Raw genomic sequence first — 17,891 nt, forward strand, 5'->3', positions numbered from 1 at the left:
AGCGTAGGAAATGAAGCATTTAAGGTTGCAATTCAAAATGTTCGTATGAGTGTGGAGCAAAGATTGACTCACCGTTTTTGAGAAACAAGGGATTAAAAAAAACCAAAATCTAATTTTGATGCAAATTTGATATTTTGGAAATTATAATTAAATAATGTCGTTTAACCTTCGTTTTTATGACGTACGCCTTATCACAGAGGCCACCCACATCATTATTTGTTAATCTTTATTTATTAAATTACATTAATTTTTACAATTACATTTATGATGTGGGTGTAATCGGTTGCTTCGTTCTTATCCAAACGACGACAATGTGATCAATTCCACAGACCCCATTAATTATAATTGTTCACACTGCCGCTGCCTTGATTCGAACCCGCAACCTAAGTCTGAGAAGTGGATTTTGAAAATTAAGGATTATTGTGTGGTCTCTATCAAGTATTGAATTGAAACTGTTTGGATATCATATTTTTAACTATTTTAAACAATTTTTGTCACCTGACTTTTTTCCGTTAACCTCAACGTTTTTGAGATATTAGCGTTATAAAAAAAAATTCACATTTTTAACCGAAAATTTTTTTATCTGTAAAATTGATGATTGTGATCAAATATTTCTTTTAAAACCGATTGAAATTTATATTTTGAACTATTCTAAGCACTTTTTGTGTCTTATCCTTTTTCACTTTGTTTTCGAGATACACACGGTAAAGGGCTTAAATCTCGAAAATGTTGATTTTGGTCGAAAAATGGAAAGACACAAAAAGTGCTAATAGTAGCCCAAAATATAAATTTCAATCGTTTTTAAATAAAATATTTGATCATAATCATACGATAATCGTAAATTTTGTTGATAACAAAATTCTAGCTGAAAAATATGAATCTTATCCCTTATTGCTCATAAGATATTTAAACAGCACACCTTACCCGGAGACGTCTCGTCTTCGAGTGACAGGTTGTTCTTAAAGAATGAATATAGGATCCCTTGCTCTAGGTGGTAGGAACCCATTTACGGTACCCCTCTTATGTATTATTATTATTATTATGGTTTAAATTTGATATTAACGAATTCATGCCTGCCAAGGAGGGAGAGAGGATACAGGATTTACACCCCAGAGCCTCCCATCTCCTTGAGAGACATAAATCTTCACAAGGCAGCTACGTCTTTTGAAGAAAGTTCACTGACTTGTGGCCGTGTAGTCTGTACGTCCGTCAGTCAACGCGACGTTCGTTTGTCCGTCTGTTCCGAGTCGGTGGTACGTAAGTCTGTCTAATGTCCTGGTCAAACAGCCTCCGTCCCTGCACCGCAACGATGTGGAACCTACTAAAAGAAAGAAAAAAATAAAAAAAGAAACTTCAAGGGCTGTTACTTGAAGACATTCTGATGCGATCTCAATGTACGAAAGGTGACTATAATGACAGCCTTCTGCATAGAAGAGATAAAGTGACGAAGATGAGACCTGCAGACCGGAATTTGAGATAGATTCGTCTCGAGAGTGGGACGAATTCCGCCTAGGCAACCGATAATGAGGACAACCATTTTGACTGAGTAGCCAGGGTGTAGTTGTCGTAGTTCTTGTAAAAAATCATTATTATTATTATTGTTATTATTCCTAACTGTCTGTATGTTTTACAAAAGGGTATTCTAAATGTAAATTTAAAACCTTTTTTAAACTGTCAAAAACGCAGGCATCCAATTTGATGATGTAATATCGGTATCATTATACGAAATAACACAAATAAGTTTGACAGATATATTCATAGACATCTGATAATTTATATTAATATTTTAAAAGAAAAATGTGCTTTTATGACTCGAAATCAGAATATTTAAGTATATTTTTACATAAATTTTAACTTTTTTCAAATTTCATAATTTATTTTTGACTAACGATAATACCCTAATACAGAATCTAAAAAGCATTAACAAAAAGCTAATTTTTCGTTATTTTATTTTAAAAATTAGATGAAGCTGCTGGTCTGCCTCAATTTGTAAGCAATGTTTACAAATTTCCACTTATTCCATCGACCGGGCTAAAAGAAAGAGATGGTTCAAAAGTAGCAGAAATGGCAATGAAGAAGAGATTTCTGTGCCATGTCTGCAATATTCCATTTATTACAAATGATTTAGAACAACATATTATGACGAAAGGACATAAAATAGTACTGAAACAATTGAATAATCTGATAAAAAAAGATTCAAAAATGGCTGAACAACCCCTAGACAATTGGAACTGTATTTTTCGCAAGAAAACTGTGATATTTGATAAATTTCAAGAACATATTTATATATATAAAAAAGATTCAAAATCAGCAAATGAAAATACAAGTGATAAAGAACAAGAACATCTTCAAATGATTTTGAACAAATTGATTGAAAATTCCGATCAGAATGAAATTGTACCAAATGAGGCAGATAAAAAACCCAACCATAATCGAATTAAATGTCATATTTGCAAGATTCAGTTTAGGCGTGATAGGCTACAGGAACATGTTAATGAAAAAGACCATCTAACAATTTTGACACAATTGATTTCGAAGAATAAAATTGAGTGTGGAATTTGCAAGATTTTATTTAATAGTTCTAGATTGAAAGATCATATTGAGGGATTTCTTCATCGAAAGAACATGAAACTACTAATGTCGTAGATGAAAAACACGATCATAATTAAATTGATTAAAAATAGTGCAGGGATTAGACATTTTGCTCAAAAATTTTACTGATTGCTTGAAAATTTGGTTATAGGTAGTTGTAGGGATGTAAAATAATATAGCTACTATCATGTGTAGCTTTTGTAAAATTGAGAAAAAAAATTGTAAACACTTTGTAAAAAAAAAGTCGACCTCTGAGGTGCATAACTAAACCTCTTTTTGGAGGATAGTTGGGAGGTTTTAATCAGTTTTTTACAAATTACAAATTAACTATGCATCAACTGAAAACAAGGTCAATTAAAAGTTCTAGCTGGAGTATTTGTGAACATTTTCGTTTATTTTTCAACTTTCTAGCTTCAAAATTGACCAAAATTGCTCATTCAATCAAATGAAAAAGTATCCATCTTGTAAACCGTTAGAGATAGAACAAAAGTTTAAATAGAAAAGTTATTCCTTATAAAAAAATTAACAATTTTTATTTGAAGCATTTTTTCGTAAACATCAACTTTGGTGTCCATTTTCCCAAAAACGACAAAAAAAAAGCTTTATTTTTTTCAGGTTAATTTCAACTAGTGGTTTTGTGAAACATTTTGTTCTTTTTTCCAGACCACTAGTTCAAGCTACCTGAAATTTTCAACTCCCTATCGTTAATAGTTTTGGAGAAAGTAGACACAAAAAATTTTGTGGTGCTAATTCGCGCCTTCATGGGAAAACAGTGATTTTTACGAAAAAATGTTTCAAACAAAAGTTGTTTATTTTTTTTAGAAGGAAAATTTTTTTTTGCTTAAATTTTTGTTTTATCTCCAACGGTTTACAGGATGAAATTTTGCTAAAAATCGAATACTGTTAATGTTTTCCCTAATTTGGGGCTTGAACTATCAGCAGCATGTTATTTTACATCCCTTCAACTACCTTTAACCACATTTTCAGCAAAAAAAAAAAAAAAAATTCCCTAAAATCTTTGAACGCATTATTATTATTTTTTTATTGCTTGTACTAATAATTACATTACATACTTTTATATGACTATACAGGCTGTTCTGTTATTGATAACAGAACATTATACCAGTAACTTAAACTGCTATCAATAACAGAACACTTTGTATAATTGTTGATAATTAATACAGAATAATTACAATTTGTTTATAAATTACAGTACAATCTGCAAAATCATAATTTATTTCAAGCAAATTAACAATTATTTATTAGTGTATTTGCTTTAAATTCTAAAACGAGTATGTTGTTGGTTTTGAAATTTTGCGAATAATCGTTTAATGTTAATGTTTCTAATAATTGGGAGCTTGAACTATCAGCAACATGTTATTTTACATCCGTTCAACTATCTTTAACTAAATATTCAGGGAAAATAAATGAAATTCCCTAAAACCTTTGAACGAATTATTATTATTTTTTATTGTTTGTGATAATTACATACTTATGTATTACTATACAGGGTGTTCTGTTATTGAAAGCAGAAAAGTATATCAGTAAATTATATCAATAACAGAACACTTTGTATAATTGTTGATAATTAATACAAAATAATTACAATTTGTTTATAAATTACAGTACAATCTGCAAAATCATAATTTATTTCAAGCAAATTAACAATTATTTAGTAGTGTATTTGCTTTAAATTCTAAAACGAGTATGTTGTTGGTTTTGAAATTTTGCGAATAATCGTTTAATGTTAATGTTTCTAATAATTGGGAGCTTGAACTATCAGCAACATGTTATTTTACATCCGTTCAACTATCTTTAACTAAATATTCAGGGAAAATAAATGAAATTCCCTAAAATCTTTGAACGAATTATTATTATTTTTTATTGTTTGTGATAATTACATACTTATGTATTACTATACAGGGTGTTCTGTTATTGAAAGCAGAAAATTATATCAGTAAATTATATCAATAACAGAACACCTTGTATAATTGTTGATAATAAATACAGAATATTTATTGTTTGTTTATAAATTACAGTACAATCTGTAAAATCATAATTTATTTCAAGCAAATTAGCAATTATTTTTCTAAAACGAGTATGTTGTTGCTTTTTACTTTAAAGGATTTTCAGGATCCGTTTATACAGTGTGTTGTATTTAAGATGAAGACACCTTGATATTTATACTTAATGGAAATCTGAACTTTAAACTCAGCCTGCTACAAATTGACAAATGGGACTGTTTTTTAATGTTTTGTCTAGCGTCTAGAGATGGTTAGATATATCGAAGAAATTATTAGAAAAAGTTGATAGTCCAAAAAAGAAAAGACGAAAAAATGAAAAAGTTCAAAATGCGAATTTTGTCATGAAAATCGATTTATGGATATAAAAAATATTTTAAGCAACTTTTTCTAATAATTTTTTTCAATATCTCTAATCATCTCCTGATGTTAGGCAAAATATTAAGAATCGCTTCTATTTGTCAGTTTGTAGTATCTTAAAAAATGTGACCCATCAAATGCGACACACTGTATATAAATATATTTTAACCACAAAATGACGGTAAAACCCTCCAAAAGGGTTTGTAAAAATTTGTGCAACTTTTAATATATTTTTAAAAAAATTTGATGTGTTTACAAAATATGTAGGCTTTGTTGAGAGTTGAGGGTCTCGAAAATCCAAAAAATTAAATACCTACAATTTTATCTTGAGAAACTACACGGTTCAGCATTTAATTAACCAAATTTTTAATTTGCTTGGACTAAATAATAAATACAGAATAATAAGTTTGTTTATATAGTAATATACTATGCAGTACCTGATAAATAGAGAATAAATAAATTTATTTTTTAATGATTTTAAATATTCAATATTATTCATGATCGTCTTTGGCCCTGATAGAAAAGTCGCATTCATGAATCGTAAATTTCGGATTCAAAATAAATAAACATATTCTTCTTTAAAAAATAATTCGGTGATTCACTTCTTAGTCAACTTAATAAGCCGGGAAATGTGGAAAAGTGGTGGAACAGCTTAGACCTGTAAGAACATTCAGCCGCACTAACCTTGGCATTACAAAAAAAAAACTGAGAAAATTAGGGTAGTTTTCCCATCCCCAAAACACTCCAAATAGTAAAAGTGAAAATAAATAAATATTTCACCTCGAAAATCGTCTCCCGAGTATCTTTGAGATCGCTGATCATGAATTCAAGGTTAAAAAGCAACAGAATACGGTTGCAACTCCATTAAAACTACCCCTGGAAGTGATAGACAAATAAACTTTATTCAATTCAAAATTTTGCAGAAATCGTTTCTTGTGGAGCTTTAAGGTTCGCTTTTCACAAATTCAAAGTCAAAAAGCAATTGAGGTTATCCATTAAAACTACCCCTAGAAGTTTCAATGATAAAAAATTTTGAAAATTCTGAATTTCACCTCAGAAATTGTCTCTCTGCGGTTTTTGAAGTCGTTGATAATGAATTTGAGGGCGAGCAGCAACTGGATGTAGTTCCAAGCCACCCAACCTTGAATTCATGATCAGCGACCTCAAAAACACTCGGAAGACAATTTTCGAGGTGAAATATTGATTTATTTTCAATTTTACTATTTGGAGTGCTTTGGGGATGGAAAAACTACCGTAATTTTCTCATTTTTTTTTTAATGCCAAGGTTAGTGCGGCTGAATGTTCTTAAAGGTCTAAGGAACACGTATACACAAAAAATTTTTGAAATCGGAGCTGTTCCACCACTTTTCCACATTTAATGGTATTTTCCGGCTTATTTATTGCACTAAAATGCTTCTAAATAAAAAGAAACTGTTTTTTCAAAATTTTATAGAAATTGTCAACTTTTAACAGATAAAATTTACGATTCATGAATTCCACTTTTTGATCAAGGGCAGTGCCTTCCTCTAAACTACATTTCTAAACTGAGTTTATTCACCAATTTTTAGTTCCTCCACTTTCCCTCGAAACTAGTGGCTTGTGAAGAAGTATTTTGTTCACTATGCCGTTGGGTGTGATCCATTCTAATTGTATGACCTGCCCATGTTCATTCTGTTTTTTATATTACTCTAAGAAATAAAGCCGGGAAAAGTTCAAAAGGTTGCAATTCTATGGAACAATATGCTTTTTTATTGCACCCGGCTCAAAGTGTGCGTATACGTGTGTAGAGCAAAGTCATATTGATTAGAAAGTGTGCTATATTGTAAGCAATTTTGTCTCATGACCTCATGAACCAAATTTCATATTGTCGAAATTAAAGATTTTTGTTTGGTTTTGATCAAATATTTAACTTCAAACTTGTTGTATCTCATATTTTGGATGTTTTTAAACAATTATTGTCTCTTGGCTATTTTTATCTCTCCTCATAGTTTTTAAAATATAGGCGTTATACAAAAAATTCACATTTTGACGCTAAAATTTTGTCATAAACAAAATTGACGAAAAAATATCGAAAAAAACGCGGAAACGGTTAGGTTAATAAATTGATGAGGCACAAAAAGTTCTAAGAATAATCCAAAATATAAATTTCAATCGTTTTTAAATCAAATAGTTGATCACAATCATACGATGATCGACAATTTTGTTGATGACAAAATTTTGGCTTAAAAATGCAATTTTTTTTTATAACGCTTATATTTTTAAAACAGCGAGGAGCGGGGAAAAGAGCCAAGAGACAAAAATTTATAAAAATCATCCAAAATATGAGATACAACAAGTTTCGAGTCAAATATTTGATCGAAACCACACAATAATCGTTAATTTCGACAATATCAAATTTTCATCAAAATTAGGTTTTATTTTATTTCAATCACTTGTATCTCAAAAACGATGAGTTTTAGAAAAAAATGTCATGAGACAAAAAATGTTTAGAATACCCCAAAATATTATGTCCAATGACTTTTTCTCAAATTTCATGATTTTTCATCAGAATTAGCTCGGGCGAACTTCTAAGCCCGTGCGTATAGTAATAGCACACTTTCTAATCAATATGATTTTGTTTAACACGCTCATACGAACATTTTGAGCCGGGTCAAATAAAGTCAGTCATATTGTTCTATAAAATTACAACCTTAGGTGCTTCATTTCCTACATATTTATTATTAATATAACTAATATAACTCCCTAATTAATTAATATAACTCCCTACAAACTTTATTATATAGCTTATTGTACCTTTTTCTTCAGATTTTTTTTTATTCCATGAATTTTTTTTGTTTTCATTTATACTTTGATTTATTTAAAAAACGAAAAGTGAGAGTGATAAATTTTTGCAAAACAGTATGCCAGAGTTTAAAAAAAGTCAGTTTAAAAGTTTTTTCGAATGATATGAGAAAAAATTTCAGTGCGATGATTATTTCAAAAGATACAGGATTTTAAATCCAGAATAGTCAATTTTGCTTGGAAAGCGAATATCCTGATCCAACAAGCGTACGGGAATTTTTTCCAGCTTATTTTCAAGAAAAATAATAATAAGGAAGCTTTCGAGTGGACCAATTTGTTGTAAAATAATTTTTTAAATTTTTTAACTTTATATAAAATGCATAGACTACAAGCCCATGCTAAAATTTTTCAGGGTGAAATGAGTCATCGGAAATCAAGTTGAAAAAGATGCTCCTATATGTAAAAGTAAGTTTAGGCACCATGGCAGTGGCAGCATTCAGTTTAGGGCAGTATAGGTGAGAAAATGAATGTCACACTCCTTGGTGTCTCACCTCTACACCAACAAACATGAACGGCGTTGCTGGATACTAACTTAGCATGAATATTCGAAGCTACCCTCTAATTGAATTTATAACACAATTAAACATTTTTACATCAGCACCCCAAGATTGTAATTTTCATAAAATGCAGATGTCATTCGTTTGAAAATTATATGCCCAATCAAAATTTTTGTCTGTCTATTTTTCAATTTTAAGTTATGAGGATATTAAAATTTTCTTCAACACCCCCAAATGCGAATTTCCATAAAGTGAAAATGCCATTCGTTAGGTAACGGTTTGTCCACGTTATTCACACCCAAAATTTGTTTGCTTACCCTTCAATCTTAAGTTTTGAGTAAATTAAAATTTGACATCAGCACCCCCAAATGCGAATTTTAAAAAAATACATGTTATTCGTTCGACAACGGTTTGTCCACCCCAAATTTTTGTTTGCCAGCCCGTAAAAATAAGGTTATGACAAAAAAATTAAATTTTACTCTACTTATAAAATATTCACAATTCCATCACAATTTATAAAAAATATGAATGGAAAGTTTTTTTATAAGTGGAGTAAAATTTGATTTTTGTCATAACTTTATTTTGATGGGTTGGCAAACAAAAATTCGCTTTTAAGGACACTAAAGAAAATTTTAATTTCCTCATAACTTAAAATTGAATGGTGGAAAATTATAAATTTTGGGTGGACAAATAATTTTCAAACGAATGACATCTGTATCTTATGAAAATTTGTATCTGGGGGTGATAGTTTCACGGGGCTACGGTTATTCAATTGAATTAGCTTTCGTTAAAAACCTTCCTACCTGAAAGAATTAGCCTTCGGCTCTTGGGCTAACACCTGGAAATCGAAAAGGACAAAAACTTATACAATGCGGATATTTTTATTATACATATATATTTTTTTAGAATTATATAAAATCTTTATAAAATTATAAATTTGTACTTATATAATAAAAAACGAGGTCGAGGTACTTTGTTCAACTCATGGCTCGATTCCGTTAGTAGTTGAAACAACATCCGGTAACAAACTTATTCTTTCCTCGCTGATCATCATATTATCACCGGTTGCCCGGCTCGCCCCGCTGGATCGGACCGTGCAACAATGTGGGGGCGGCAAATTCTGAAAATATGATATACAGTAATCTCGATAAACGGGACTCAATAAGACCAGAACTATTCCGAAAACAAGGATTATTTGGAAAAATTAGTTATAATTTATAAATAAAATAGAACTCTGAAAAACACCATTGGAATCTATGAACACTCGAATTGAAGAAAAATTCTTAGCAATATGTGATTGGTCGGAAAAGGACTCCGTAATATTAGATAGGAAAATGGCTTTCTGTGAAACTTTTTCTAACCCACTTTTAAAATGTGCTCTCACGACCAAAAAAATTTTTATCGAGTAGTTTTCGAGCTACGGGTGATCAAAGCTGCATATATATTATGATCATAATACCTACATAACTAGGAAAATGGGTTTCTGCGAAACTTTTTTAAACCGCCTCTAAAATGTTCTTCGGATCGTTCTGATCAAAATATCTCACGGCCACGAACTTTTTTTTACTGTTTAGTTTTTGAACTACGGGCGATCAAAGCTACACATAAATTATAGTTATAATACGGTCTATATCGAAAACTACTCGTTAAAAAAGTTTGTGGCCGTGAGAGCTTTTAATAAGAATGATCCAAAGAACATTTTAAGGGTGAGTTAGAAAAAGTTGCACAGAAAGCCATTTTCCTATTTTTTAATATTAAGGCTATTTTCCTATCACATACTGTTTAGAATTTTTTTTCAATTCGAGTTTTCAAAATCGGTTTAGCCTTGGACTATTAGTTCTCCGGGTTGCATTAATAGTCAATTTAGATCCTAAAAGGTAAGAGATAGAATAACACTTTCAATTAGAAAGTTGATCTTAACCCTCAACTAACATTTTTTATTTAAAACATTTTTTCGAAAATCGTTAGCTTCTATAATGAATGCTTTTACAATTCTGATGAAAACATTGTTTTCTTACCTTTTTAATTTTTTTTTATCTGTAGAAGGTGTCTCTTTCATCGTAATTTTCTTTCTTAGAATACAATTTTTTTTTTTATTAATCAATTCCGATACTATGTATTTGAAAATGTTAATACTAGTTTTGCAAAAATATTAAAAAAATTAGGGATGAAGCTTGTATAAGATTGACTGGATAACAATAAATTACTCGTTTTAATTACCTCGCCATATGATAAACAGACGTTGAACACGAGGTCGAGGTACTTTGTTCAACACATGGCTCGATTCCGTTAGTAGTTGAAACAACATCCGGTAACAAACTTATTCCATCATTATCTTCCATTCTTTCTTCGCTGATCATATTATCACCGGTTTGCACGGCCCGATCCAGCGGGGCGAGCCAGGCAACAATGTGGGGCGGCAAATCCTGAAAATATGATATACAGTAATCTCGATAAACGGGACTCAATAAGACCAGAACTATTTGGAATTTTTTTATTTCTATTTTTTTAATAATAATTTCTACAAGAAATGTCCTAAAAATTGTTTAAATGTCTGCTAATTTGATAATCATTCTCGCGGTGTATTAATATATCATATTATATGTATATTAGTGGGATAGCTAGGGAAATCTACCGGATTTTGATAATCAATTCAGAAAATTGGCTTAGTTTTTTTAAATAGGTTTCTTTCGTTGTTAAAAACAGGGAAAAGAAGCTGTTAGGTTCCGGAATGTTCCGCACGACCTTCTACATCCGATTTTGGGACAATTTATCTCTACATTGTTTTCTTTGTTGACGTTTTCTGAGATATCCTGACTTCTATTAATCGCAATGCGACGAATAAAAAAAAATGCTCGTTATGAATTTTTGCATCGATCTTGCCTGCTATCGAACCCTGAACATAGCAAAATAACCTCAAAATCTCAAGAAAACCGCAGTAAGTTCATATTTTTAACTTTCTCTGATAACTTTTCGAAAAATGAGAGAATTATGACTTGAAATTTTGGAAAAATATCTAACTCGTGATCATAACAAAATGTGATTTTTTAACAATTTGTTTACTTGACATTTAAATTTTATTTTTGTATTCAATTATACGAGGCGATCTACAATACGAGCTAGATACAGAAGATATATCCAAATTATTCTGATTTTGTATCCAATTATTCCATATGGCAGCCATTTTATTCATATATGTTATAGGTTAATTTTCATATTTTCATATGTTATAGATTAATTTTCAGATTTAATTATTTTAAACATAGAAACTTACCTTTATTATATTTTCGTTTTGCGAAATATTGCATTTTTTTCATTTTTTCTGTTTTCAAAACTTGTATTTTGCATTTTTTCGGATATATTTTTTCCAGGGCTAATTTTTCCGATTACCGTCTACTGACTTATAAGGATCGTGCTTATTAGCCAAATATATTTTTTCCAGGGCTAATTTTTCCGATTACCGTCTACTGACTTATAAGGATCGTGCTTATTAGCCAAATAATAATCACCTGATCGAAGCTCATTGGCTCAGGCTGATGTCATAATACAACAGACCAGGCCACCAGTGTGCAGCCCGTCACCAAATTAGAAACGAGTAACGAGTAACATATACTATAAGAGTAATTACGATTATCTAATTCACACTTTAATTCCAATTATCTTACATTTCTTATTTATTATCTTTGATAAAATTTATACATTTTTTCCTGTTTCTTTCAACTTGGAGATTACCGACTTATCTAGTCTATTGTATTATATGTCTGTTCTTTTCGAATCAGTCTATATTAAATTAAGTCTGTAAATAAGTGTCAATAATTTATGTTAAATTTTTGAATTTTAAAATTTAATCGTTAATGTTTTGATAAATATAATTTCTTATTTAAATGTGAAAAATAAATTGGTGATATGTCGAGTTGCAAGATCATTTTTTAACTATCCACTTTTGGTGTCATTCCTGAAAATATTAAAAGTATGAAATCAAAGTTTTTATTTTTTTTAAATCATATAGGTTATAGAATTTTTCAATGCAATAATTAAAGCTTTATATAAAATAAATCGTGATTTATTACGTATCCTGCTGAGTGAATTTGAACAAAAAAAAACGCATGCACTGAAATTTTTTTGGTTTGAATATCGTGGTTTTTCTTTTGAGATCCCGATAGAAAAGAGGTTCACTTACTTCCTCCAATTTTTGGAGGAGTGCAAGAACATCATTCGTCTAAACGGTTTCTAAATTTTCACATGTTATCTCTTTTGTTTCAAGTCAATTCCGTGAGGCGAAAATTGAGCCTTCTTTGGCGAAATCCTACATCAAACTATATTTTGCTTACAAAGCCGAATCAGAATAAACTTTGAAATGAGAGGTTCATCTCTACGCAACCTGCGGGTCGCATACAGGTTAATTAAATTGTCAATTTATTTAAATTTTGCGCCAATTCAAGGAAAGACTAGATCAATTAATTTACGTTACGACCCAGGAAGCATTAGTGAGACGTCTTTTACTCCTTATAATAATCTAGTATTACCGACTTAAACCTGTATTTACACAGGGATGTTTTTTTAAGTTGACATTTGCTTGAAACTCGATAAATAAATTTAATCGAGGAAAATGTTTTAAACGAAAAATGTTAGTTTCAAAGGCACACATAACTTCAATTAAAATCTCAATCTGATTCTTAACTGACGAACATCAGATGAACGCTTTAATTTAGAAAGTTGTTCTTTATAAATACGTAAACATTTTTTTGAATAGTTTAGACATTAATTGCTAGCAGAAGCTCTAGCTCTTTGTGCATTTGTTCATTCAATTTGAACAAAAATGATCTCTATAGAAAAACAAACCACTTTATTGGATTTGTGGGAACATTTTTTCCAAAGAGTACCTAGATTTCGCAGAAACAATAAGAAATAACAATTACGATACAAAAAACAATTTTGGGTAAAACTTCTATCCGTTAATGAATAAAATGTGCGGTTTTTGGAAAAATGTTTCTAACAAAAAATGTTGCTTTATTAATCGATAACAACTTTCTAATTTAAAGTGTTCGTCTATTGACTACCAGTTATGGATTAGGGCGAGCTTTTCATTGAGCCTTGAATGCCTGCGTAAGATGTGCCTCTACACACCCAACATTTTTCGCTTATATTTTTCGCGTTTCAAGCATTACTTAAAAAAGCATCCTGTTTATAAAGACTGTGTTAAAATAAAAAATATTTAACTCACAGCTGCGAATCTACGAGATTCATATTTTTGAACATTTAATAGTCTTATCTCTTATATTTTAATTTAAACCTTTGAATCAACAATTTTTTCGACAATAATAGTTTGAGAAAAGTGAATGAGACATTTTGAAGTACATGATAATTTAATTTTTTCAAAAATAAAATAACGTTCAGAAATAAAATTTTCACACATAAATTTTTACTAATGTCATAACTTTATTTTTAAGGCAAATATTAATATGATGCCAATAATCAATCGAATATTTTATCAATAATCGATTTAGAAGTCAATGAAATGGAGAACGAAATGCCAAAATTAAATAATCAATCAAATATTTTACCAATAATCGATTTAGAAGTCACTGAATTGGAGAAAGAAATATGTAAAGTAAAAAATTGGAGTGATGAAGACATTATAGATTTAATGAACGCACTTTCAGTCGATCAAATTGATACAATTTTAAAAAATGAAATTCAACGAATTGATGATTGGTTTTCAAAAACATATTTTCGTTTAAAGTCATACTTATTAAAAGGTAATTATGTAAAATGGGATAAGCATGATTTTGAAAATCTAAAAAATAAAATGGATATAATATTGGGCTTTTTAAATGAAGATTCAAAATTTCAACTCAATACAATCTATTCACACGAAATTATTGATATTATTAAAAAATTGGAAAGTAATAAGTATGATAAGTGTACTGTTCAGATTATTGACGAATATTCGGCACGATGTCTTTTATGCAAGAGAAAAGTGGATGGAAACAACTTAGATGAACACATTCTGGGAAAAAAACATCAAAAAAATTTAGATGATATATTGAAAATTACTGCGTTGGATAGTTTTCATGCTGGATGGTCCAATATTCCAATCTCGTTGCGACTAACTAATGAAATTCATTTTTTACCTCATTCAGAAAACGAAATCGAATGTTGTATTTGTAATAAAAATATTAATTATCGAGAACTTATAGCTCATGTAGAAACACATCAGGGAATGTCTGGTGAATTTATACTGTCAGAAATGGTTTCAAACAACCTGGCAGATGAAGGATTGTTAAATAGTAGATCTGGACTGATTAATCAAGGTAAGTTTTACACATACTGTACAAAATGAAGCATTTAAGGTTGCAATTCCTTTGGAATAATATGACTTTTTATAGGACTCTGCTCAAAACGTTTGTATGAGTGTGTAGAACAAAGTCATATTGATTAGAAAGTGTGCATTTACTATGCGCACGCGCGTGCACGTGCTTAGAAGTTCGAACTCTGCTGAAAAATCGTGAAATTCGAGAAAACAGCCATTATGTTTTGGAATTCGAAGTCCGCGCCAGTAGATTTTCATATGAAAAATCATATTCATGCGAACTTGTGCATTTTTGACTTAAAGTGGGACGGAAGTAACCTACTTTCTAACCTTCTCTTCAGAACTACAAAATAATTTTTATTTTCCTTACTTTTCAAACGCTTATTTTTTCGGGAAAACCTCATACTTATTTTTTTTCAAACGCTTATTTATCGAAAATGGTGAGATTTGGTGAAAATTATCAAGAATTAAAAAAGGTATTGAATTGTCCAAAATATAATATCTTATGGCTTTCAAATTTAATTTTTTCCCGGAACCAGAAGATAATCTTTATTTTCGTCAATAATGAGTTTTCGGCCAAAATTCGCATTTTTTTTTTGTAAATGCTTATGTCTCGGTGAGGCTAGGTAAAAAGCGTCATGGATAAAAAATGCTTTGAATCGTTAAAAAAATATTTTTTTTCATGTTAAATTACTATTGTTTAATTATGTGGTGTCCGAAAGTAGGGTACTTCCGTTACATGTTATGGGCGTAAATCGAAAATGCTAAGGTTCACATGAATATGATTTTGTTGCGTACACTCAGACAAACTTTTTTCATCGGCTCGCATGAAAATCTACTGACGCGGAGTTTTTCTTGGGTGAGACTTTTTTCCGTTTTATTTCCTCAATTAATAAACAAGATAAAAAAATATTAATTTTTTTTCTATGTCTAGAAATAGAAGAAGCCGCCCACTTGAATCAGTTTGAATGCGATGTTTGCAAAATTTTTATCACTTGTTCATCCGACGAATTTCGAAAACATTTCACTGAAAAAGATCACTTACAAAATGTATACAAATTATACCAAAACCAAGCAAAATCTGTGAAAGGAAAAGCAACTGACAATCAAATAGAGTGTGCTGTTTGTAAAATATACGTTTTGGAGGCCAAATTTCAAGCACATATTAAAGGAAAAAATCATCAAAGCAAATTGAAACGAGTCGAAAAAATAAAACTTAATCAAGTAAAACATCCATTAAAAAAAGATTCAGAATTGTTATTTGAAAAAGTGAAAACAAATCAAACTAAATGTGAAATCTGCAAGATTATAATTCGTAATGACCTATTACTGAGTCATATTCACGGAAAAAAACATAAAAACAACTTGATAGAATGGAATTTAAATTTACCGCCGGATGAAAAATCTGATCAGAATCAAATGGACGATGATATTAGCGAAATTCCATGCAAGCGTCGCAGATTACAGGAAGATATTAATGAAGAACACTATCAAAGAACGAAACCAGTAAAAAATAGATTACAGGAACAATTACATTCACAATCGATAGAAGAATCAAATGATAATCAAAATCAGTGTAAAGAGACCGAAAACGATCCACATGATCATATAAACAGTCATGAATCAAATCTGTTTCAGGAATATTTAAAACCATTCGAACAAATATGTGACAATCAAATTCAGTGTAACATTTGTCAAGTTATTATTCCACGAAACTTGAACTATGAAGCACACCAAAATGCAACAGCTCATCAAGCAAATGCATATCAACTTAGTAATCTAAAAGTTAAGCAAAAAACACGCATTCAAAATCAAGTTTATTGTGTTATTTGCAAGCAACCCCCAAAAGATTCAAATCGTCTAAAAGATCATGTTCATGGGACGAACCATCGAAATAAATTAATAGATATAAATGTTTTTCTATTACAATATGTAAAACAAACAATTGACATCCCAGTGCAATTGGAGGAGGATTTAATTTCTAATAATATGAACGTAAGTCCAATAAACCCTAGGGTTTATTTAACAGATGCCTATACCTTGTACTTAACTAAAGATGATATTCCACGACCGTTGACTATACAAAAAATTTCGCCGGAATATTTTAAATGTTTAGTATGTAAAATATTATTTTTGGAAAATAGCTTATTAAATGATCATGTTGTAAGCGATACACATCAACGTAATTATAATGATAAATATAAACAATTAGCTCTCATTAGTTTTCATACAATATGGCGATCAGTTCCTCCGATTATTCAAGGTCAACAGATTTTTTTTTATCCACATGATAGAAAAAATATTTATTGTATATTATGTTCGTTAACTCTTGATTGTGTGTTTATTAAATCACATTGTAAAAATAAAGTACATGTACAAGGTGTTAAAGATGGTGGCCATTTATGGAGCGAAATCGATGAAAGCTTATACCACAAAATATCTGCTCAATATAAATAATTATATTTGTTTTAAGTCTGTTCTATACACATTTTTTATTAGCGTGAAATCATTCTTTGATTGGCGTGAAACTTGTTGTAAATTTATTTTTGTAAAGTGTAAATTATACATTGAACTGTCAAATTTGACAGATCGCGTACTTATACGTCATCAACAGAGAGCGCCAAAAAAAATAATTCAAAATTATAATGTATTTTAAATATTTTTTTGCACTTAAATACAATACATTTTTAAGCAGTATTTATATTTTTTACTTTGATATACCGGTGTAAACAATGAATTAAAAATATAAAAAAAATACATGGATATTCCTTATTGATTTAAAGGCTCAAAATTTTTGTATAGGTAGACTTTTACTCAAAGAAATATGTGATGTGATTAAAATTTCAGCTTAGGTATCCATGCAAATTTTTAAGAAAAATATCATTGATAATCGATATAAAATCGGTGAGATATCTGAAAAAACGACATATTTTGAAAGTTTTTGATAATTTTTACTTGGAACGAATAAAAACAAATTTGAAAATAAACTTTTAATAGAAAGTAAACATATTAGCAATGACATAGAAAAGCAAAAAACCAAGTGTCTCCATAGGGATGTACGAGCAAGTTAGATTTAGGGATGAAATTATTTTTATCTTATTTTCAACTTTGATGATGAATTTTAATATATCTTTATGAATGTAGACGAAAAATAAGAATAACATTTTTCGACACCTGCTTTGGTTTACCAAATATCGAAAAGTGAATAATTAAACAAAATTTTCAATTGTCGATATTTTGAAAAATATGCCAGATATCGAAAAATTG

At 29.8% G+C, this 17,891-nt stretch overlaps 1 protein-coding gene across 1 annotated transcript; it reads left to right on the plus strand.

Annotated features, from left to right (window-relative positions):
* Nucleotides 1-14,268: 14,268 nt before the first annotated feature.
* Nucleotides 14,269-17,144, plus strand: LOC123302206. The gene is made up of 2 exons (XM_044885045.1): nt 14,269-14,625; nt 15,559-17,144. Exons 1-2 carry the CDS (start codon nt 14,535-14,537, stop codon nt 17,079-17,081), a joined length of 1,614 nt encoding a protein of 537 aa, XP_044740980.1. The 5' UTR covers nt 14,269-14,534; the 3' UTR covers nt 17,082-17,144.
* The last annotated feature ends 747 nt before the right edge of the window (nt 17,145-17,891 follow it).

This window comes from Chrysoperla carnea, chromosome X, assembly GCF_905475395.1.
Source record: "Chrysoperla carnea chromosome X, inChrCarn1.1, whole genome shotgun sequence".
NCBI lineage: Eukaryota > Metazoa > Arthropoda > Insecta > Neuroptera > Chrysopidae > Chrysoperla > Chrysoperla carnea.